The sequence below is a fragment of the Camellia sinensis genome, chromosome 6 (genome assembly GCF_055761805.1).
Source record: "Camellia sinensis isolate YWXY chromosome 6, ASM5576180v1, whole genome shotgun sequence".
NCBI classification, from domain to species: Eukaryota; Viridiplantae; Streptophyta; class Magnoliopsida; order Ericales; family Theaceae; genus Camellia; species Camellia sinensis.
Genome location: NC_138966.1, coordinates 189,915,533 through 189,939,201, shown reverse-complemented (window position 1 = coordinate 189,939,201; position 23,669 = coordinate 189,915,533). Strand labels below are relative to the sequence as shown.

The 23,669-nt window shown below is 35.4% G+C and overlaps 2 protein-coding genes and 1 pseudogene across 3 annotated transcripts; 2 read left to right on the top strand and 1 right to left on the bottom strand.

The window, feature by feature from the left end:
* Positions 1 to 3,352: 3,352 nt before the first annotated feature.
* LOC114261317 (F-box/FBD/LRR-repeat protein At1g13570) lies at positions 3,353 to 6,235 on the top strand. Its single transcript, XM_082875678.1, is given in 5 exon segments — positions 3,353 to 4,064; positions 4,246 to 4,343; positions 4,937 to 5,095; positions 5,183 to 5,378; positions 5,968 to 6,235. Coding segments are annotated over 5 exon segments (1,287 nt in total). The 3' UTR covers positions 6,090 to 6,235.
* Positions 6,004 to 9,294, bottom strand: LOC114261272 (protein CLAVATA3 INSENSITIVE RECEPTOR KINASE 5-like; annotated as a pseudogene). The gene is made up of 9 exons (XR_014333686.1): positions 9,113 to 9,294; positions 8,887 to 8,958; positions 8,651 to 8,794; positions 8,483 to 8,554; positions 8,297 to 8,356; positions 8,084 to 8,181; positions 7,801 to 7,930; positions 7,366 to 7,706; positions 6,004 to 6,719 (listed from the first exon to the last, which is right to left on the bottom strand). The product of XR_014333686.1 is annotated as a protein CLAVATA3 INSENSITIVE RECEPTOR KINASE 5-like (transcript).
* A 5,232-nt stretch (positions 9,295 to 14,526) lies between these two features.
* On the top strand, positions 14,527 to 22,851 carry LOC145793925 (F-box/FBD/LRR-repeat protein At1g13570-like). Its single transcript, XM_082876831.1, has 4 exons — positions 14,527 to 15,032; positions 15,145 to 15,244; positions 15,433 to 15,628; positions 22,748 to 22,851. Exons 1-4 carry the CDS (start codon positions 14,527 to 14,529, stop codon positions 22,849 to 22,851), a joined length of 906 nt encoding a protein of 301 aa, XP_082732957.1.
* The last annotated feature ends 818 nt before the right edge of the window (positions 22,852 to 23,669 follow it).

The window sequence follows — 23,669 nt, the reverse complement described above, 5'->3', positions numbered from 1 at the left end:
TGGGCTTTGTTTTATGTGCTAAAACTCTGTTTTGGGTCATTGAATTCATGCCATGTTTGGTCTTGTTAAGTGTGGTTCAATACCCCTTTAGCTTGCTTTGAATCTTGGACTTTGCTTGCATACCTTGATTGCATTGTTTGGGTTGGTTTGGCACCATGTTCTTGCATGATTTTCAAAGCTTAATTTACATGCTAATTGTCCATGTTATGCCTCTTTCAAGTGTGCTTGAGAGTTGCCCTTTTGTGCTTAAGTATTAGCCCTTTAACATGTGCATGTGTGTGCGTGTGTTGGCTTCCATGTTTGAGCACTTTGGCCACTGATTTAGGCTTGTTTGAGAATTGCCTAATCATGTTTAAGTCTATCTCTTTGCTTGTTTTCATACTCACCTCGCATGGTTGCTTGCATACTTGTATGTACACATTGCATTGCCATGTTGCATCCTTAGCTCGCATACCTAGGTTGCATTGCATTGTGCATGCATTGCCTCACCTCTTGAAGTGAGTCATGATAGAGGTAGAAGCCCCTTGGTTTGACTATGTGCATTGCATTACATTTGAAATGAAAAATGCGCAACTTGGTCTCTTGGGCTATCACACATTGAAATGCGCGCTTGATGGTCCGAGAACCAAGGACCATGTCCCTTTGAGTCATAAACATGATAAGGGATATGGTCGGTGCATACATTGCTTGAAATGCATTGCCATGTTGTGCCTTGCCCTCTGCTGCTGTCAATGGCAGGTTCTGTAGACATTCTTGGCCGACCAGTAGTGTTCAGTGCCGACCGACCATAAATTCGTGGCCGATAGCTTCATCAACAGCCGATGATCACATCTTACTGCCGGTGGCCATTCTGCTCAGCCGGTGGTGTCTCCCAATGTCCAGGGAAGCAATTCTGAGACTTTGGCAGTTTTCAGAGGGGCAGAGCAGGGTAAACAGAGGCAGCCTACGCATGGCAGTGGACTTCCGAGCAAGACCCGAGCACGCGTGCATTGAGCCCTCTTCCCGAGGCCCTTTTTCTTGCTTTCTTAAATTAATTAATTTGTTTAATTAATTTAGTTGGTCTGTAATAATTAATTAGCTAGGATAGTTAATTCATTATTCGAATTATATTATTGTTTTGGTCCCTCCGAGCGAGGGCGAATTTGTAATAAGTGTGGGTGAGTGTGTGCATGTCTTCCAACCCCCACTTCTTTCTCCCTTTTACTTACCTGCTTTGATGGTTAGTAATAGGTCATGTTTAATTTAGCATACCTTATGCTATGCATGCATGCATCATTCATCAGTATTGCATGCACCGGGCTCGGCGCATCATGTTAATTGCATTAGTATTTCAAATCTAACTTGAATACATGCTACTTGTGCATTTTCACATGTCATTCATAGACTAGCCGAGCCTACTCTAGTGACATTCCGTATGCGTTGCATTAGACATTTAAACATGGACTTGGATCATGCATTGATTGCTAACGAGTTCTTTGTTTTGGCACGGAGTACGATGTAAGTATTTATGCTTTAACATCCTTGCATGCGTGTGAGTGTTACCATGATAGCATGATTACCATTAGGCTAGCTGCTTATGTGATATAACTGCTTGAATGCCTATGGGTGAAGGTTGGATTGTCTGAGTTGGAATAGCTCATTGAAATCCGTGTTTTAGCCTACTTGCGAGTAGCAAATTCCAAAACATTTTTCCAAAACAAACGAATATGCAATGCTTATTCCCAAATTAGGCAATCTAGTCTATACTTTTGTGCTGTACGCATAACATAGTAATTCTAGGCTAATAACCGGAATAAGAACACATAACGTTTTCAAAATTGGATATCATGGTTAGTAGAGGCCGATCTTCGGATCGGGCGAGAGGGGGTGCTCATAGCTGACCTTCCCCAATCGTACCCTAGCTCCCGAGCCGAGGCAACTTTGGTGATGACGGACACGTGGCCTTTGGCACCGAGTCAGGGTTTCCTAAATTCCCCTTTAAAAAATATTTAGGTGGCGACTCTGTATCTGGCAAAGCAGTCCATGTTTGGTACTTCTTTTCAAAAATCTGTTTCTCAAAACGATTTGCCGAATTTGGACTCTTTGGTTCAGATTAAGAACCGTGACAATTTGAGAGTCCTGAACTGTAGTGAACCCAATATGAACAGAACGGGACTCGTCCTCCCAGGGCGTTCGGGGACGTCTACAAGAGGAAATAAAGATGATGCATCAAAAATGTATAAGGCATAATAAGGGTGGGTTTTTGAGTCAATCCACTCAATGGCAATTACGTAAATAACTTGAACTAATGTGATTTAGCTTTATTTAATCTAATTTAATCACACCAAATCAAATTTAAATTAAATCTACCATAATATCACATCAATTCTAATTAACATAAAACGTCAATCAATTTTAGACTCGGCCGCCGATAAAGGCCTTCAATTCGTAATTCGAAGTTAAAACACGAACAGATCATTTAATGACTAACAGATAGAAATGCATTTAAAACAGTATACACTCGCAATCAATTCGGAATCTCAGTCAAATCAGTTACTTATCATTCTCAGTTGCAGTTTTGCATTAATCAGAGGTGAGGGTTGTCACAACACGGGTGCAGGTGTGGCATCTGTGTCGGATTCGCCTGTTCTCTCTCTGACACAGCTCTTCACAGACAGCAAAAGAAATGAAAGAGGAGAGAGCAAGAGAGAACCTGGTCGAAGCTCCATCCAGTCGATACAGTCGAAGCTCCATCCAGTCGAAGATCAAAGACCTCTAGTTGAAGCTCTATCCGGTTGGTCCAGTCGAAGATCGAAGCTCCATCCGGTCTCTCTCTCTCGCCTTCTTTCTCTCCCTCGCGATTGCGATCGCTTCGCCTTTTCTCCCTCTCCCTCTCTCTGTCGTTTTGTCGTCTTCTCTTCTTGACTCTATATTGGTATCTATCTATTATCGTATATCATATAATAATTATTATATAACATATAATATATTTATTATAATAACTATAATAATTATTATATGACATATAATATATCTATAAGATAATATATACTTATATATATTAATAAAAAAAAAACACATGTATGTAAAATAAAATAAAAAAATTAATTAGAACACATTGTTTAAAAAATATAATAAATAAATTAAATAATTAATGTATATTAAAATAAAAATATTTATAAAATATATATATATATATAATAAATATATATATTTTTTTAAAAAATTATTTAACGTATCCCTATACCTGTATTTAAATTTGGATGCATATTCACGTATCTTTAACTTTTAATTTTGAAGTGTCCGACTCCTAAATACGCACCCGCACCCCACGCTCGTACTCGAGTCCGTGTCACATAGCTGAAAACTGCACATGGATAATGTTATAGGGCAAGATTTGATTAGTGATCTGCCTCAAAGTATTACAGAAACCATCCTAACAAAGCTTCCGATAAGGGATGCAGTAAGAACATGCAGTTTATCGAGTAAATGGAGGCATAAATGGGCTAACCTTACTCAACTTGTATTTGATGACAAGTGTGCAACGCTTTGTAATGACAAAGGAGCTGTCGAGGACAGCCTTGCAAAGTTCATTACTCGGTTTCTTTTTCTTCACGATGGACCAATTCACGAGTTCAGTTTGTCTAGCACATACTTGTAAAGCTCACCCGATATAGATCAATGGCTGCTTTTTCTATCAAGCAATGATATTAAAGAATTGGTTCTTGAATTAGGAGAAGGCAAGTGGTTTAGGGCTCCTTCTTGTCTTTTCTCCTGTCGAAAATTGACTCGTTTGGAGCTAATTCGATGTGAATTGGACCCTCCTCTGACTTCTAAAGGATTCTTATGTTTGAAATACCTCAATCTTCAACAAGTTTTAATTGCCCCCGATGTTGTTGAAAGTCTCATATCAAGTTGCCCTCTTCTTGAGAGTCTAACGTTATCGTACTTCGATAGTTTAGCTCTTACTATCTGTGCTCCGAATCTCAAACACTTGTGTCTGGAAGGCGAATTTAAAGACATATGTCTCAAAAATACCCCACTTTTGCTTGCTATATCTGTTGCTATGTATATGACTGATGATATTGCCGAGCATTTTGAACAAGAAAAATGCGGCAGACCCCCACCAAAACCGACCCCCAGTGACCCCCAGTGCCACGTGGCACTGGGTGATTGGAAGGAAAGAAAAAAAAAAAAAAAAAACAGAAACTGGCCAATGGGGTTGAGCTGGGGGTGCTGGGGGTGCCCCCAGCTGAGGGTCCCTAGCACTTCTGTTTGAACAAAGTTCAAGTTGCAACTTTGATAAGTTTCTTGGTGGTGTACCATTCCTGGAGAGACTTATTGGACATATTTACCTCACCAAGGTAAGACTTTACTAAATTTGTTTTTTATTTATTTAGGTTCTATGGAAAACATAGGGCCCGTTTGGTGTAGCTGTTAAAACAGCTTATAGATTATAGCTTAACAGATTATAAATTATGACTTTAATCAGAAGTTGTTAATCTGTTTGGTGTAGCTGTTGGATTATAGATTTAAATTGCTAAGTAGTGTTTGTTAAATAAGCTGTAAAATAGCGTTTTCAATTAATTTTTATTTTTTATTTGTCTACATTTCTCATAAAAATAATAATAATAATCTATAGTCCATTTGAGTCTTTTCTATTTTTAAAAAAATAAAAAATAAAAAAATTTAAGAGTATAACCATAAATTAACATGTCCACAGCACAAGCTGATAATCAGAAACAAGGGGTGAGCAGCTTCTCAAAATCAGTTTTTTTGAGTTAAAATAAGTTGTTAGAATCAAAAACTGTTTGAAATAAGTTTAACCAAACAGTACAAAATAACTTTTTCAAAGCTAAAAGCCATAAGTTGGCTCTGAAAAGCTGAAACAAATACCCCCATAGTCTAGTGCTTACTCGTGGCCAAAGTGCTTTCTTTTGTTATTGTTTTTGTTAAGTATTTGAGTATAGGTAACGACCTAGGAAAACTTCCAGTTGCATATAACCATTTAAAAGTTATTGAATTGTATCAAGTGAGTTTTGAGGACATGAAAGAGAGACTGGTGGTTCTTCGTTTGATTGTGAACTCCCCCTGTTTACAAGAACTTCAAATCTCGGTGAGTAATCTTAAACTCATTAAATATTTTATATTTCAGATTACAATGGCCATTCACTTGTTCATTTCCTTGTATTGATTGATATAGGGTTCTTCAAATACATCAACTGCAACAGAAGCTCCTGATTTGGATTTTTGGGAGAAAGAATGCCCGTCTGATTGCACAGTCAGTCTGCTTGAAACTGTGAAGATGACAGATATGTCTGGTGTGCCACATGAGATGGAATTCATCAAATTTTTACTTAGAAACTCACCAATGCTCGAGACAATGAGCATTACACCTAGTGTATATTGTTAGATAATGTCTCAATGGGACCACATAATTAAATGTGGTGTTATCATTTATAAGAAGCCTACAATTTAAGTGATTCAATTTAGTTAATAGGCTTAAGGGTATATGTGTTATGGACCTAATGTGTAGATACTAGTTGTATAATTTCTATTTCTATGAGGGGCAGAAATAGAAATTAAAACATATTGGTTAAGGTTTTTATTCCTTTTGAACTTCCACAACCTTTCAGTTTTGAAAACCAATAAATAAAAATTAAAACCAATAATGGTTAAAGTTGGTTTTCATTCCTTTTGAACTTCCACAACCTTTCAGTTTTGAAAACCAATTACAAACTTTAAAAGGTTATGGTCCCTATTCCTTCCCAAGTGGAAAAATAAGAACACTGCCATTTTTCTTTCTAAATCCTCTCAAGGAGAAACATAAAGCACCAAAGGGGAAAGGATTAGAAGGCAATAACATAATCAATAACAAAGAGTTCATTGATAATCACGCTTCCGTTTAACCGTTCATCAATGGATTCAGGTATGTCATTTTGTCTTGATTTCTTGATAATACACATGGTAAATGATCCAAAGTGTAAGGTTTATGTTCTGAAATTTATGTTGACATATATGTTACAGATGGAAGATTGAATATGTTGATTGAGTTGGTGAGGTTTCGAAGGGCTTCTGCACAAGCTGAAATCATCTTCATCCAAGATTGATATGTAAAAACTGTTTTTCTTACATGAAGTCTCTTTGTTTTGTGTTTGTTTTCCTTCTTTTGACAGATCATTGGGCTTCCATTTGTATTCATCTTGGCCAAGTTGTTGCAAATGATGAAATAATATTAACAATAATATTTACAATCCATGCAAAGTCCTACAAAAAATCGTTTAGTTTATTTTGTCTTTTATTTATTTATTTATTTTTGGTCCCTTTGTTAACAATGAAACTCTTCCTTTGCTGCAATTTCCTATTTGCTGCTTAGAATACAGCACAACATTGGGAAGATTTGCAATGAATCATGTGATTCATCTATGATACTCTGAATGAAAATCCACAATTAAGCAGTTTTATATTTTGGTGTATAGTAAATATAAATTTTAATCGTATCTTAGGTTGAGCAATATATTTGCAGCCTTCACATCTCTGTGAATAATCTTGGTGATCCAAAAGCTTTGCCAATCCAAAATCTCCCACCACAGCTTCATAGTAATCGGCAAGCAATATATTTGCAGCCTTCACATCTCTGTGAATAATCTTGGGATTGCACTGCTCGTGCAGGTATAGTAGACCCCTAGCAGCACCCAATGCAATTCTTTTCCTAGTACCCCAATCCAAGGCTGGTTTAGCTGCAATGCAAGACAGATAAGTATGAATCCAACGTTCCAGTACTAAAAACTGTTTGTTTGCTCAAGCGAAGATGGAGGGAAAAGTCAAGAATGGTTGAAACAAGAAAAGGCAATGGAGTATAGGTTTAGGGCTTTTAAACAAACCAAGCTACTCTAGCTCAATTTGCATTCTGATCATTAAAAGCTTGAACACATTTTAAATCTCGTTTAGTTTTTAAACCAAGCTTGCACAATCTACCACTTGGCTTGATAAACTTTTATGCACTATAAAAATGAAACTACTCAAACTCAACTTCTATTCAGCTCGTTAAAAACTCATTTGAGATTGACTCATTATGTAAACAAGTTAAACGTTAACACATTTTGAAACTCATTAAGTTTTCAAACCAAATTTGAACAACCTAGTACTAAGATTGACTCGGCTCGTCTACATGTTTCCCCAAAGCATGTGTCATTGGTCAAGCCCACATACAACAAATGAACCATGCAGACCGCCTTAAAGTACATTTCTTATCAAGCAACGGGTAGAATCCTTTGCAAAAGTATAGTGTTGTCATTGTGAAGCAATTTGCAACATTTAGATGGTTAATTGTTTTTTAGCAACCTATGTATGATTAGAATAGCAATGATGAATTTTTTTTTTCACCTTTGAGACGTGAAGCAACGCTCCCATTGGACATGTAGGGGTACACCAGAAGCTTTTCGCTTGATGTCATACAAAACCATAAAGCCTAAGGAGATTACGGTGCACTGCTAGGCTGATCATCTCGGCTTCAGTCTGAAATTGAATCTCCCCTCCAACGGCATTTCCATCTTTGAGCCTTTTCACAGCTACAACTGTCCCGTCTTGGAGATACCCTTTGTACACATTTCCGAAACCACCCTTCCCAATTATGCTCTTGCCGCTGAAATTTTTTGTTGCACTCTGAAGTTCTCTGAATTGGAACCTCTTCAAGTTTCCAAGGCATACTTGTTCATGAAGTTGTTCTGAAAATTTTCAAAAACAGTTTGTTTTTATTAATGTAGCAGACTTTTATAACCTAGGATTTTTCTCAAACCTGATCAATCCATTTTTACTAACCGTTTGCATCAAAGAATATTTGCTGGTTGTGTTTTTGCCTCCACCAGAGAAGAAAGGCAGATGCAGCCAAGGCTTGATCCAAATGCTAAGGCAAATTTGTGACCTTTAGGCCTCCCCGAAGGTTGAGAGCCTTGTGGAGCAAAGAGACCAACAGATCAGACTAAGGTAAATGCAAAATTTTAAAAAAAAAATATTAAAAATTAAAACCGTGTAATATTGAAGGTGCTAACTAATCGAAAGAAACTATTGACAAGGGGGCAGTTTTGAATTTATAATTTCTTACTTTGTGCATTATTCAAGGGGTATGAAAGCAGCATTGCTGTTGTTCCATTGCAGTCTTTCTCTGTCCCGGTTGCACATATCATTGGGTTTCCCATAAGGCTATGCACATGAAAGAAAATAGTTTTTTTTATAAAAAAAACAGACGATCTTCGTGTTTCATTTTCCTGATTGGTAGGTTAAAAAAATGTAGGAGGGTAAGAATCAAAGAACTTACTTGAATGTTTTAGCAAGAAACCTTGGTACAGGACCATTCAAATTATTGTACGACAAGTCCCTGGAACATATTATACAAAGCCCACTTAGACCTTTCTCGAATCCAAACCTCTTCGTTTCTTTCTTTCTCTCTTTTTATGGGTTTCAAGCACAAATTTCAATGGAGAAAGGATCTAAGGAGACTTACAGAAATGCAAGTTGGGTCATATTAGCCAATGAGAAAGGAATTGATCCAGAAAGACTGTTATTGTTTAGCCTCCTGATCACAATTCAATAAGATTTTCAGAAAAAGAAATTCACTAGAACATAATTTTGTCCATGTATGTAAATATTTTGTTTTGTTTTTTATGCTTACAGGTATTGAAGGCTTTTCAGATGGGCTAGAGAAGATGGAATTTCACCAATGAAGAAATTGCTAGAAAGATCGAGTGTATGTAGTTTTGGAAGCCTCCCAAGTTCAGTGGGAATTGGCCCTGATATGTTGTTATTCTGCAACAACCTGTAAAATACCTTAGAATCAAATCATTTCAATTGAAATTTCAAAACATTGAACTTATTTTGTTTTCTTTTTTTCCTTTGTTTTGTACTCACACAATCTGGAGATTTGTCAAGTTCCCGATGCTAGGTGAAAGACTACCCGATAAGTTCTGGCTTGGAGTTCCTCTGCAGCTAAAAAAGAAAAAAGAAAAAACTTTCATTAATTGAATACATTTTCATGGGTAATTCTCAATTTTCTTGTATTTGTGGAGTAGGACATTTTCAAGATTATTAAGAGAGTGAAAAGAGTTGCTAACATGTTTTATGTTTTGGAACTTACAAGCCAATGATTAGCTAGAACAAGTTACCATTGTCCAACTACATGGATCAACAGCATTAACATCCCAATTCTCTAAGACACCATGTGGATCATCTAATGAATCTCTTATACCCATCAAAGCTTGCACTGCAAATTCATTAAAAAAAAAAATTTACAATTCAAATACTTAAAAACTTCATTTCACCACTTAAAGATGACACTGCAAAAAAAAATAAAATAAATAAATAAATAAATAAATAAATAAAAAATCTCACTTACCTTCAAAGTTGACACCTTTGGGGAAAGCAAAGCATTTGCTGAAGCCCAGAAGCCAAAGAGAGCTACAAAGCGCAAAACGGAATACCCTCTTCCATTGAATTTTACAGATTCAAAAACCAGTTTCAACTTCTTCAACAAAACCAATTTTCAAAAGAGTTTTTTAATTAGTAGTATGTAATATATATGTGAAATTCACACTCTTCACATGGCAATAGTACTATATCTGTCTCTTCCTAAAGCTTCTGTGAGGCCCAACCAAAAGAACTAGTAGTAAGGTTTTTGGTAGCAAAGTGAGAGAGAACTAAAATGGTTGCCACTTGTTCCGCAAAGTGAAGAGAAAGAATATAAATGTGAAAAGCTAAGCTAAACTAACCCAATCTCAGATAAATTCTAAAGATGATAGAAAATTCCTTTAATCATTCATTGGTTTTAAAAATAATAATTTTTTTTTTTTAAAAAAGTGGTGTTCTTTAGAATTTTCTATGCTATTATTCTCTTGAATTTAAAAAAGGAAAGTAACTCAAGTGATATCTGTGAAGCACTGTAACGTTTATTTATTAACTGATTCAATTAAAAATCTTGGCAAAAATCTGTAGTTCACTGCATATTCCCTCGGTTATGACACAATATGCTGGAATTTATAATTTACAATTCAATTATATTCTGTTTCACATTATGTCGTAACTTATATAATTACGTTATAATTTAAAATTATAATTTGATATATATTACAACAAATTAAGGTTTTTGAAGCAAAAATTTAAAAACAAAGGATAAAATATTTTAGTTGTCTAAAGTGTCATTGTTATATTTTTAATAATGAAGATGAATAAAGATAGAAATTAAATAAATACACTGGAAAAAAGCAAAAATTAAATAAAATTAAGAATAGAAGAATCAAATTAAAATCTAAAGATAAAAATTAGATAAAGATGAAAAAAATTAAAACTAGATGAAATGATGAGGGGAGTGGGTTGGAAGATAAACAAAAGAAAATGCCATATAATGTTTTAAATTTTAAAAATTATAGGAAATTAAGAATAAACTTATTAGATTGAGTGAATTGTGGTGATGGATATACATGAGTGGATTGTGGGAATGGGAATTGTGGGAGTTGTTGATTTATTTATTTATTTTATATAATAACGTGATAGATATTGGATATTTGTAATTTATATATATATATATATATATTTTATAGCGATTCCGATATTCCCTTTATTGTTCAGTTGTATTCCGGACTCGGTTCCGTGGAGTTGGTAGTTGTGTCTACCTTGTTGTCGTTCTTTAATTCTATTTGATTGAGTTTTAGGATGTGTTGGGCATGTTTCGAGCAGGTGGGTTGAGCCTTGGTCTGATTTCTTGTTGTCAGGTTTTTGGTCTTTCCGCTCGAGCGGGTCGTCTAGTGCTCGAGCGGAGATTGCACACTCCCAGTATTTTCATTGTCTGCAAAACTCCTGCAGGTGTGATTTCTACGCTCGAGCGGATTTCCTGCGCTCGAGCGGGTCGCGCTCGAGTGGGCTTGTTGGCGCTCGAGCGGGTAGTACATATTTGGTGTAAGTTCTGGGAGGGAGAAATCTACGCTCAAGCGGACTGGTTTTCGCGCTCGAGCGAATGTACTTTATTCTTGTGTCTTGGAGCTTGAGCGGGACTTCTTGCGCTCGAGCGAATTCAGCATTTTGTTCTTGGCGCTCGAGCGTTATGTTTTCCGCTCGAGCGGACCTGTCGTATATCAGAAGGCAGTTGGGCATTTTTAAGTCACTTTTACATCCTCACTCTCTCTCTTACTTTTCCAAAAACTCCGTTGTAGAGCCTCTCTCTCTAGAACCTTGCCTTCTCTCTAGGTATTGATCTAGTAGGAGTTGTCTCCTCACCTTTGGCCTTTACAAAAAAGTTGTTGATCGTCGAGGCTATCTTTTGATCCAAGAATCTCGGGATTTGGAGCATTTCCGTTTTCTTCATCTTCTTCGTTGGGTGTCAACTTTTGAGGTAGGGATTCCTACTCACTCTTATGGGTTTTGACCTAGATTTTGGGCATTTTGTTAAATGGTTTGATTTTGGGATCTAGGGTTTGAAAATGTTGAAAGAGGGTTTTGTTATTTTGATTCTAAAATGTGTAATTTGGGTTTCAAAATAATGGTATTGATGTTGGTTGTTGATATGTGGACCATTGGGTCATTATTGAAAAGAGGGGTAGAAAACCCTAATTTGTTGTATAAATTAATTGGTATAATTAATTTGGAAAAAGTGTTGTTATTTGGAATTGAGTTGGAAATAATGAAATTGGCTCATTAGAGTGTAAAATGGTGGAGTTTGATTTATTAATCACTCGCTTTTGAAAACATTGATTTTTATCTGTTGGAGTTTTTATTATCAGTTTAGAAATAATTGCTTGGGCTACCGGTGGAGGGTAGTTATGATTGTTGTAGACAATGCATGATGATTAGGCAAACTAAAACTAATCAATTAGATGTGTTATAAAGTATGACGGTTGATAGAATACATTAACGTTATGTATTGATTGATTGTGTATATGACCTATGTGTATATACTTTGTGTGTGGGAGGAGATAGGGGATGTACTCCACGGTTTAGGGAAAGATAGGGGATGGACCTCTAAACCGGATGTTGTTTGGGAGGAGATAGGGGATGGACTCCACTGATACAGCTCATATGCTTGTCAGTTAATGTGTTGATACGGCTCATATGCTTATCTATGGAAGTGTTGATATAGCTTATATGCTTATCTGTTGAAATGTGGATACAGCTGGTATGCTTATCTGTTGAAATGTGGATACAACTGGTATGCGTATCTGTTGAGATGTTGATATAGCTAGTATGCCTATCTATTGTAAAATGAGAAACGTTTAATATGAGCCACTGTCTCATGTAAGTTGTTGGCCAGGTTCTGAGCCGTTGTTGTGAATTGTGAACGTGATAAGGAATGGAAAATGAAATGAAACATGAACATAGTGGTCATGTAATGGTAATGGATTAAGAATTGATTTATGGGAATTAAACATTTATCAATTGCTAATGTCTTAGTTACTGCTCATATTGTGTTTAGCATATCTCTACTGGGCGTTGGCTCACCCTATATGGGACATTATTTTCAGGTACAGGTAGCATGCCACCTCCAAGGACATAGCTTGGATGATTATGGGAGTTGAAGACCCTTTTTGATTATTTTGTTTGTATTACATGTATATCAAGCCAAGGGCTTATTTTGTATAGAGTTAGTACTCTTCTTTTGTGTAACCATGTGTTGACTTGGAAAGCTGTAAGCCCATAGGGCATTTGCTTTTGTTGTTAACATGTAATACTGTTGTAAGAACTACTCTGATGAATAGAAATGGTTGGTTTCTTTTATGTCAATGCATGTCTATAGTGATGAGTTTTATGTATTATTTTGAGGGCGTTACATATTTTTTAATTTATTGAAAATGAGAGTTGTGAGATTTGTTTTATTTTATTTTATTTTATTTTTAAAATAACATGATAGAGTCAGAGATGTGATATGTGATATTTGTAGGTTTGTTGTGTGAATTGTGGATGATGGATATAGATGATTTTTTTTTTTTTTTTTTATTTTATACAAAAAGAGAGAGTGAGAAGACTTGAAAGTGAGAAGGGAGATGAAGGGATGTGTTACATAATTTTTATTTTTCTTTCAAAATTATGAGAATTTAAGAATAAAGTTTTGAAGCCTTTTGACATAGCAATTACACACACACACACACACACATATATATATATATATATATATAATATAGATAAATAAATATAAATAGATTAGTAGAATAGAATGTATGGGGATACTCTTAAGTGATTTTTCTTAAATTGATTTATGTGTTATTTGCAAAAATCGACCATGCTATTTTCTGAGTCGAGGTTGGCATTGTGCCTTGTGGCACAACACCTATGCTGTGAGGTCATGTCGGGGGTATCTTGAGTTTTTATTTATTTATTTATTTTTATGATTTGAATTGTTTATAATGTAAAGTTTGTCGAATATATTATTTTTAAAATAAACATAGGATAATTGGGTCTACGGGCCCACAGATTAATAATCTCAATCCCATGCTCTAATCCATCCAAATATGCCCAAAATATGTACCTAAATTTTTCTTCTTAATTGATATATGTAGTATATATCTAAACCGTACATCAGTCAAACTAGCTAGTATTTTGTTCTAATATAGAGATAAAATTAGTTTCATTGCACTTTTCTTATTGTTATTATGCATAGCTAGCATGATTTTAAAATAAAATTATAGGTTGTAACTTATTTAATATAATGACATTTAATTTTGATTTATTTCTTTATTTTTGATATTAAATGTGGATGGTAAGTTAGATTGTAACAAATTAAATCATTTAACTAATTTTACATTACTCTAGATTAAAGATAAATATTTTTTTACAACATGTACGTTATTTTTTTTTAATTTACCAAATCGACATACCCGTACCCGTGTTTTAATTTCACGTAGAGGCCAAGATTTAATTTCATGTTTCTGTTTGGTAAGCTTGTCAAAATTTGAGACCCTAAACAAAAACTGCTTAAATTGATTGAAACCGGGTTATTTTAGTAACAAAATCAATGTTGTTAAAAAAAAAAAAAACCATTTATTTTAATGGTTGATGGGCACAAGCTTTATTCTGCATAAACATTTATAAGATAACCTACACATTACTAAAATTCAGGGAAGATGTGCATTGAAATAATGAGTAAAAATAGCATACAATGATTGCTTTAACTCAATTTATTAGAGCATTAATCAAATAGGCTGACAACAATGCCTTTATTATTAAAATGATGAGTACTTGAGATTATATGCATTTTGTTCATTAAAGTTTTACTGCAATTAAACTAGTTCTTCCTCCATTTTGCTGTTTTAGGATAACAATGACTGATTGTCGGATTTATAGAAAGGATCAAATAGTGAGCTGCCAAGAAATATCATAGAAGCTATCCTTGAGCGGATGTCCGTAAGAGATGCAGCAAGAACAAGCATCTTGTCAACCAAGTGGAGTATTTGGACTACAATTTCGCAACTCAAGCTTGGTAATTAGTTTTTCAAAGACACCATAGTCAAACATGAACTTGTGAGTGTTGTTGGGAAAATTCTCTTGCTTCATGATGGCCCCATACCGATGTTTCTTTTCTGCATTCCAAGAATACGATTTGATTGCAGCGCAGATATTGATTGTTGGATTCTTTTGCTTTCGAGGAATGGTATCAAGGACTTAACTCTTATTAATAATTCAGATAATGAACCCTATAAGTTGCATTCCTGTATCTACTCTTGTCCTGAGTTGACTCGTCTAGAGCTTGTCAATGGTATATTCAAAGCACCATGCGAATCAAGTGGCTTTCATAATCTCATTAGCGTTCATCTTAAAAAAATCGCATTTGCGCACAACATTCTGAGGACGCTTTTTTCCATGTCCCCACTGCTTCAGAGATTGACCATCAAACATTGCACTGGTATTGGCAATCTCAATATCCAAGCTCCAAAGCTCAAAAGGCTACTTGTACAGCACAATAGTGAGATACAATCAATATGTCTTATGGACACCCAAAATCTGAGTTACATCGCTATCATATTTGGTTTAACAATGAGAAGTCCCAATAGTGATAGAACACCCAATGTGGTTAGGTTTCTTGGTGACTTGCCTAGAATTGCAGAGCTAAATTTGGATGGCTTTTTTTATTAAGGTGAGACATTGGTTTTATAATTTTATCTGGTTTATTTATTTCAAAACATGTAGCTTGACAATGTCCTTATACAATTTGTTGCCATTTGCATCAAAGATTTTGGCTGCAGGTGGAGTTCCCCATAGGCTTCCGACCACAGCTAACCTTTTGAAGGTACTTGCATTACATAATTTTCGGTTTAATGACTTGGATCATATTTCATGCGCGCTTTGTCTGATTAGAAGCTGCCCCAACATGACGAAACTTCAGATTTGGGTAAGAATGTTGAATCTAGAAACTTGGTATGCTATCTTTAAAAATTTCAGACTAATTGGTTTTGCATAATGGTATTATCTTCACAGACTTGCGTAATAATGGAGAGGAACGATGAAGAACTGGTTCTAAATCGTCTGGAAGTGCCAAACTGCATGGATCGAATGCTAGACAAACTTCAATCTGTGAAGATAAGCTATGTCATGGATTTGGAGCCTGAACTTTTCATCAAGCTTCTGTTAGCCCACTCACCAATGCTAGAAACAATATTCATTCAGTGGGAAAGTCTATGGTACATTTTGTTCAAAAAATGTACGGTACACAAAAAATCAATGGCTAGGATTGAGCCACATCATTAAAAATGACCTGCTAAACAGGTCACTTTTTATAGTTATGAGCTAAAATTATATTTCTTTATAACTATAATCAAATTGATCATAACTTAGTTATAACCACATCTCATAACCAATACCATTTTGTTCATAACTAATACCACATATTTCATAACCACATCTCATAACCAACACCATTTTGTTCATAACTAATATCACATATTTCATAATCATAATGACATATCTCATAACCAACGCCACTTTGATCATAACAAATATTACATATCTCATAACCATTGATCACATATCTCATAACTACTACCCACATAAATCATAACCACATCTCATAACTAGTCCCTTTGAGTCATAACCAATATCACATATCTCATAACCACTATTTTCATATCTCGTAACCAACACCTTTTTGTCATAACCAACATCACATATCTCATAACCACTAATCGCATACCTTATAATTAACACCTTTTTGCTCACAACCACACCACTTTGATCATAACCAACATCACATATCTCATAACTACTAATCACATATCTAATAACCAATATCACACATCTCATAACCACTAATCACGTAACCAATACCTCATAACTCATAACCATTAATACATATAGCATAACCACACCCTTTGACACCACTTTGCTCATAATCATTACCCACATATCTCATAACCACTAAGACATATAGCATAACCAAACACTCTTTGACATTACTTTTCTCATAACAATTACCCACATATCTCATAACCACTAACACATATAGTATAACCAAACACCCTTTGACACCACTTTGCTCATAACCATTACCCACATATCTCATAATCACTAACACATGTAGCATAACCAAACACCCTTTGACACCACTTTGCTCATAACCATTACCCACATATCTTATAACCACTAACACATGTAGCATAACCAAACACCCTTTGACACCACTTTGCTCATAACCATTACTCACATATGTCATGACCACTAACACATCACTACAAGAAAACTGGGCTTAAGAGAGGGAACTTTTTGCGACGGCACAACTTGCTGTCGCAAAAAATGTGACTTTTTGAGACAGCACAACTTGCCGTCGTAAAAAAATTGACTTTTTGAGACGGCACAGGTTGCCGTCGCAAAAAAAAAAAAAAAAAGAGTATTTGCGACAGTAGAGATTGCTGTCGCAAAAAAAAATAGAGTTTTTGCCACGGTACAAGCTGCAGTCGAAAAAAAAAAAAGACTGTAACAGGTACCGTTGCAAAAAATAAAAAAAAAAAAAAATATATATATATATATATTGTGGCTTTGAGACAGCTTCATATATATAGTCACAAAATGGTTTAAATAAATGCAACGGTATTTTTCTATCACAAAAAAATAAAAAAAAATAAAAAACGATATCGTCTTACTCTTTTGAACATTTCTCTTTTCACTCATTTTTTCATCTTCTTATCTCTCTGTCTCTGTCGCTCTTCTCTTTTTCTCTCTTACTCATCATTCTTCTCTGTCTGTCTGTCTGTCTATCTCTCCCTTTCTCTATGTGTCTCTGTCTCTCTTCTCTCTCTCTCTCTCTCTCTCTCTCTCTCTCACTCTCACTCCTCACTCTTCTCTGTCTGTCCGTCTCTCTCTTTCTCTCTATGTCTCTGTCTCTCTTTTTTTTCTCTCTCTCACTCATCACTCTTCTCTGTCTGTCTGTCTGCCTGTCTCTCTCTCTCTTTTTCTCTGTGTCTCTCGTCCATTTCTCTTCTCTCTATCTCTTTCATCTATCTTCTCTCTCTGTCTATATATTTTTACCCATTTTTTTTATCTTCTTTTCTCTCTTTTCTTTTTCTCTCTCATTCATCACTCTTCTTTCTCTGTCTGTCTATTTGTCTCTCTCTCTCTCTCTTTCTGTGTGTCTCTCATTCATCTATCTCTTCTCTCATCTCTTTTCTCTCTTTGTCTCTTCCACTCATCTCTCTTCTCTCTATATCTCTCACCCATCTTTCTTCTCTCTTCTCTCTGTCTCTCTCATTCATCTCTTTTCTCTCTATGTCTCTCTCGCTCATTTCTCTTCTCTCTATCTCTCTCTCTCTGTCTCTCTCGTTTATCTATTTTCTCTCTATGTCTCTCTCGCTCATCTCTCTTCTCTCTATCTCTCTCTCTGTCTCTCTCGTTCATCTCTCTTCTCTTTCTGTCTCCTTTTCTGTCTTTCACTCTCTCTCTTTCTCTTTTTCTCTTTCTCTCTCTCTCTCTCCCTCACTGTGTTCGCGTTGCTCACTCTCTCCCTTCTGTTTTCTCTATTTACTGAGCTCCTCTCGATTTATCGATCCACTACAAGAAAATGCATTTTTAGCGACCACTTTGTCTCTCTCTCGCTCACCACTTTGTCTCTGTTTCTCTCTCTCTCTTTCTCTCTCCATTATCTGTCTCTCACTCATCTCTCTCTCTCATCACCCATCTTCTCTACCACCTTCACCACTACTGCAAATACCATTTCACTACCACCACTACTACCATGGTTGCCCTCTACGACTACCATCACTACTACCATCGCCACCTCCACTACCACCACTACTACTATTGCCACTACTACTACTACCATTACCTCTTTTTCACCCATGCCACTCCATCTACTCCACCACTACCACAACTTCACCACTAATCTCCTTCGCCATCACCACCACCACCACTACCACCATCATCTCTTATCCACCACCTTCACCACTACTGCCGCTTCCTCTCATCTACCACAAAATATTACCCCCCTTCTCTCTCTCACTCATCACTCTTCTCTGTCTGTCAGTCTTTGTCTCTGTCTCTGTATCTTTCTTTTTCTCTCTGAGGTTCATTTTCTAACAAGTATGTCAGAAAATCTGGACCAAAGGATTTTGATTCTTGCTCTCTTACTTCGTCTAGGTTCATCATTAGTTAAATCCTGTTGGTCGAGACTATTACTAGTCTCTTGTGTTTGATTGTCATTAGTCTCTTGTGTACAATCATAAGTTCTTTTCTGTGAACTTAATTCCTGTCCTTTCTTGTAAGAAAAGACATGTTCAAAAAACACAGCATTCCTTGACTCTATAATAGTGTTCATATTTATATCAGGTATTTCTGATTTATAAGTCAGAAACCGATATGCACTACTATTCTGAGCATAACCAATAAACACACAATCTATTGTTTTTGGTCCAATCTTAGTCTTTTTAGGAACAGGAACTTCAACTTTTGCCAAACACCCCCACACTTTTAAGTATTTGTAGGAAGGCGATCGACCTTTCCACAATTCATAAGGAGTGCTGTTGGTTTTCTTGTGGGGTATTCTATTAAGAACAAAATTAGCAGACAATATTACTTCCCCCCACAAGTTCTGTGGTAAGCCTGAACTTAGTAACATGGCATTCATCATTTCTTTTAGGGTTCTATTCTTCTTTTCAGCAATTCCATTTTGCGGTGGAGAATAAGGGGCTGTAGTTTGGTGAATAATGCCATGTTGTGCACAAAATTCATTTAATGGTGCATCATATTCACCACCCCTATCACTTCTAACCATTTTAATGGTTTTACCAAGTTGATTTTCAACTTCTGTTTTGTAGAGTTTAACCATTTCTAAGGCTTCATCTTTACTTCTAAGTAAATAAACATAACAATATCTTGTGCAATTATCGATAAATGTTATGAAATACTTTTTGCCTCCTCTAGTTTGAATAAATTTTAAATCACATACATCAGTATGAATTAATTCTAGAGGTTCGGTTTTTCTTTCAACCGATTTAAATGGAGCCTTAGTTAGTTTCGCTTCTACACAAATTTCACGTTTATGATTAGGATTAATTTCAAACTTTGGTATATGATCTAAACCAATTAATCTACGCAAAGCATCAAAATTCACATGTCCTAATCTACCATGCCATAAATCTGACTCAAGAATATAAACAAAAGATGTGTTATTCTTATTCATAGCAACTTTCGGTACAACTGTCATTACATTCAACTTAAAGAGACCATCACTCATGTATCCCTTACCAACATACATACCACTCTTTGTTAATACAAATTTATCAGACTCAAATACAAGCCTAAAACCATTTTTACTTAACAAAGACCCAGAAACTAAATTCTTCCGGATGTCAGGTACATGCAGTACGTTGTTGAGGGTCAGTTCTTTCCCTGATGTCATCTTCAAGATCACTTTCCCTTGTCCAGCCACAGTAGAAGTAGAAGAATTTTTCATGAAAAGTTGTTCACCATTTGCAGCCTCATTGTAGGTAGTGAACATCTTCTTGTCCGCACAAATGTGACGAGTTGCTCCAGTGTCAACCCACCACTCTTTGGGATTTCCAACCAAGTTAGCCTCAGACACCACAGCAGAGAGGTTGATGTCATTCACTCCGTCAGAGATGTAATCCAATTTTGTTACATTGGCCTGATTGGTGGTCTTCTTACTTGTACTTCCATGATCCTTCTTAGGGCGGCGGCAGTCAGAAGCTCGATGTCCAGTTTTGCCACAGTTATAGCATTTTCCTTTGAACTTCTTGCTACTATCGCCTTGTTTAGGACCATCTCCAGTAAACTTCCTCTTTTTGTTATGTGGTTTATGAACTTGTTCAACCACATTAGCCTTGGACTCAATGGGATTTTTCCCATTCCTCTTTTCAGCCTTTCGGTTATCTTCTTCAATTCTTAATCTTACAATCAATTCATCCATAGTCATCTCTTTGCGTTTATGTTTTAAATAATTTTTGAAATCTTTCCAAGCCGGTGGTAACTTTTCCACTAAAGCAGCGACTTGGAATGACTCGCTAAGAAACATACCTTCTGAATGAATATCATGCAAAATTATTTGAAAACTTTGAACTTGAGATATTACCGTTTGGAAGTCTACCATAACAAAGTCCATAAATTTACCGACGACAAATTTACCGACGACAAATTTCTTCGTGCCGGCATCTTCTGTCTTGTATTTCTTCTCCAAAGAATCCCACAATTCTTTTGCTGTTTTCAGAGGACTGTATACATTATACAGCATATTGTCAAGGCCATTTAGGATGTAGTTTCTGCTCAAGAAATCTGAATGTTTCCAAGCATCTACAGCAGCAACAACTTGCCGATCACTTTCATCCTCTTTAAGTGCTGGAGCCTCTTCATGGAGAAACCGGGCCAAATTAAGAGTTGTAAGATAGAACAGCATCTTCTACTGCCATCTCTTAAACTCGGTACCGTTAAATTTTTCCGGTTTTTCTCCATGATTGATTGGTACATGAACATGGTTCTGAATAGGGACCGATGTAGGTGTAACAATAGGAGTACCACTGCCAGATGCAGTTTCAGTTGTAGTAGCCATAATCTCTGGTTACAAAAATCAGAAAAAATTAAAACACAAATTAATTTTCTAGTTACTAAAACCAGAAAATAAATTATAATAACAAAATAATTTTATTTTCCTTGTTACTAAAACTAGAAAAATAAAATATCACAAGAATTTTCTGTAATACCAAATAATATTCTGAATTGTTAATGACACCAGTATCGTACTACTAGTTGTTGTCAAAGAAAAGAGACAGTATATTACTACTATCTGTCAAATAGCATAAATCACTATTTGTTTTTCCAACCAGAATATTAATTTGAAAACACAGAAAATTAAATACAATGAAGATACCCAAAAAGGATTCTGTCTTAAGATTGCTGGACAATCTTCACTGTATTTAAAAAGATTAAATTCTGTTGTGTACAAAACAACAACAAGAATAAAAGAAATAGAGAAAAGGAGAGAATATGTTTGATTACAAAAATCAAACTCGAAATAAAAATAAATAAATAAAACCACAGATTTTATTTTGTTACAAAAACAAAATTAAAATCTGATTAAATAAACAAATAAAAACAGAATAAAATTAAACAACTTACTTGGTTAATTTATTTGAATAACTTTTCTGATCAAGTCCAGTGTTTAACACTGTGTCCTTAAAACAGATTCGTCCTCTCCACGGTGCTTTCAGAATTTGGACGTCTATCTCCCAGGATGAAATGATCTTACCACAAACAATAGCAGCACTACAAATTGTTTGCCTTACGAACACACTAAGTGTTTACACTCTTTCTTTCGGAAATAAAATGCAGCAAGATGAAGAATATAATTTGCAGAGGATGGAGTACGAAAAATTTTAGTAAAATCCAAATTGGAGGCTAGTCTATTTATAGATGTAAAGGTGGCTTTTGGTTTTGAATTGAATAGGTATGAAACCTGTTAGATTAGAAACGGGAAGGGCTCTGTTTGGATGAGCAATAAATCCAAAACAGTTTAATTCTGTTTGAAAACGGGAAGGGCCCTGTTTGGATGAACAATAAATCCAAACCAATTTAATTTGAATTCTGGATTTTATTTTAATAAAAAATAAAATTAAATTCAAATGTTTTTTGCCCAAAAAGATTAGAAGCCCAACACACCACACACCACGCACCCACGCCCAAGAGTATCTCACCCTAAGCCTTATAAACCCTTTCAAAACTTCTCACAAAATCAATGTGGGACAAGCCAATTTACAACTTTAAGGAATTTCCACCATAACTCCATTTCCATAGAGCACACTTTGGCTTCAATTTCCCATTCACTCGGTAATGGTTTTGAGCAACCAAATATACCACGTGAATCACAACGCGGCATAGAACGCGTTACCACTTTGACCCGAGTAAATCGATGCTCGGGGCCCACCTAAAAAATAGACCAAACTTGAGAAAAAATTCTGGTTTTACCCAGAATTTTTCCACCATTTCCAACAAAATCATAGGGGGAATTGTAGTATCAAAAATCAAGTGCATAGTAATTTTTCAAAATTTAATATAATTCTGTTTATGATGACATGATAAATATATGAATATTTGCACAAATTTGCATGATTTATCATGAAGATGACTTCCAAAATGTTGGAAACTAGACTAATAAGTTCAAAGAGTGACAAAGATACAAAGTACCCACCTTTCCCATCAAAGAATAACAAACAGCCCCAAAATATGGAAACTCGTCAACTAGTGATTTGAAAATTAATCTGAAAACTCCCGTGAATCCAATATTTTGATTGAACAGGCATTGATAAGATATCCATGGATAGTGAGAAGGGGAAACTAACTGTTATTGGGGAAGTTGATCCGGTTTTAGTCGTAACCCAAATCAGGAAGACCGGAAGGTAGCAAGACTCATCGGTGTTGGTTCCCTTTGACAGTCCATATTGCTCTGGCATCTAATGTGTTCAAATTTTAATAATTTTTGTTTAAGTATATACATTGCTTCAATTAAGCATGTTATTATTGTCAGCAATTTGTTTATAATGACTATACCAAAGCTTGTCTTCAATTTACTGTGAATGGTTTGTGCATTTTGGTCTTTGATAGAAACTCATTTAGGCAACAAATTTTTGCAAATGTTTGGGAAAATGTTTAGCTTTATATATATCTTGATGATTTTAGATAGCTATAATTGCTGAGTTATTTCATTCAAATCCATCCATTTGAAACTATAATAACATTATTTAACCAATCCAAAAGATAGTATCTGCTGAGGCAAATATCACCGACAGATTATAGTTTAGTGATGGACTTTTTTGAAGTACTGATTTGTGGTGATTTGTTTGCAGATGCCAATCTTTCAAATCAGATTCAATCCTATCCCCCTTTTTTTTTTGGTTGTAAAATGGTATAAAATACATATAATGGAATTGTCAGAATCCTCTCTCTCTCTCCATTGACATTAGTGACTTAATTTTGTTGTTTGAGTACATATCCTAGGAAGAATTGGCCTGTGGAATTCACTTCTTTGTCTACATCACTGAAATACCTTGAGCTGTCTGGGAGGAGGATTTGAACCATTCTTCAGGAAAATAATCAACCATCAAACAATTTTCTAAGGAAACAATCACTGTGCAACAATTTTCTAAGAAAACAATCACCATCAAGAATTTTCTAAGCTTTTAAATTTCCACAAACATCCCACTTGGTTTTGACATTTACAT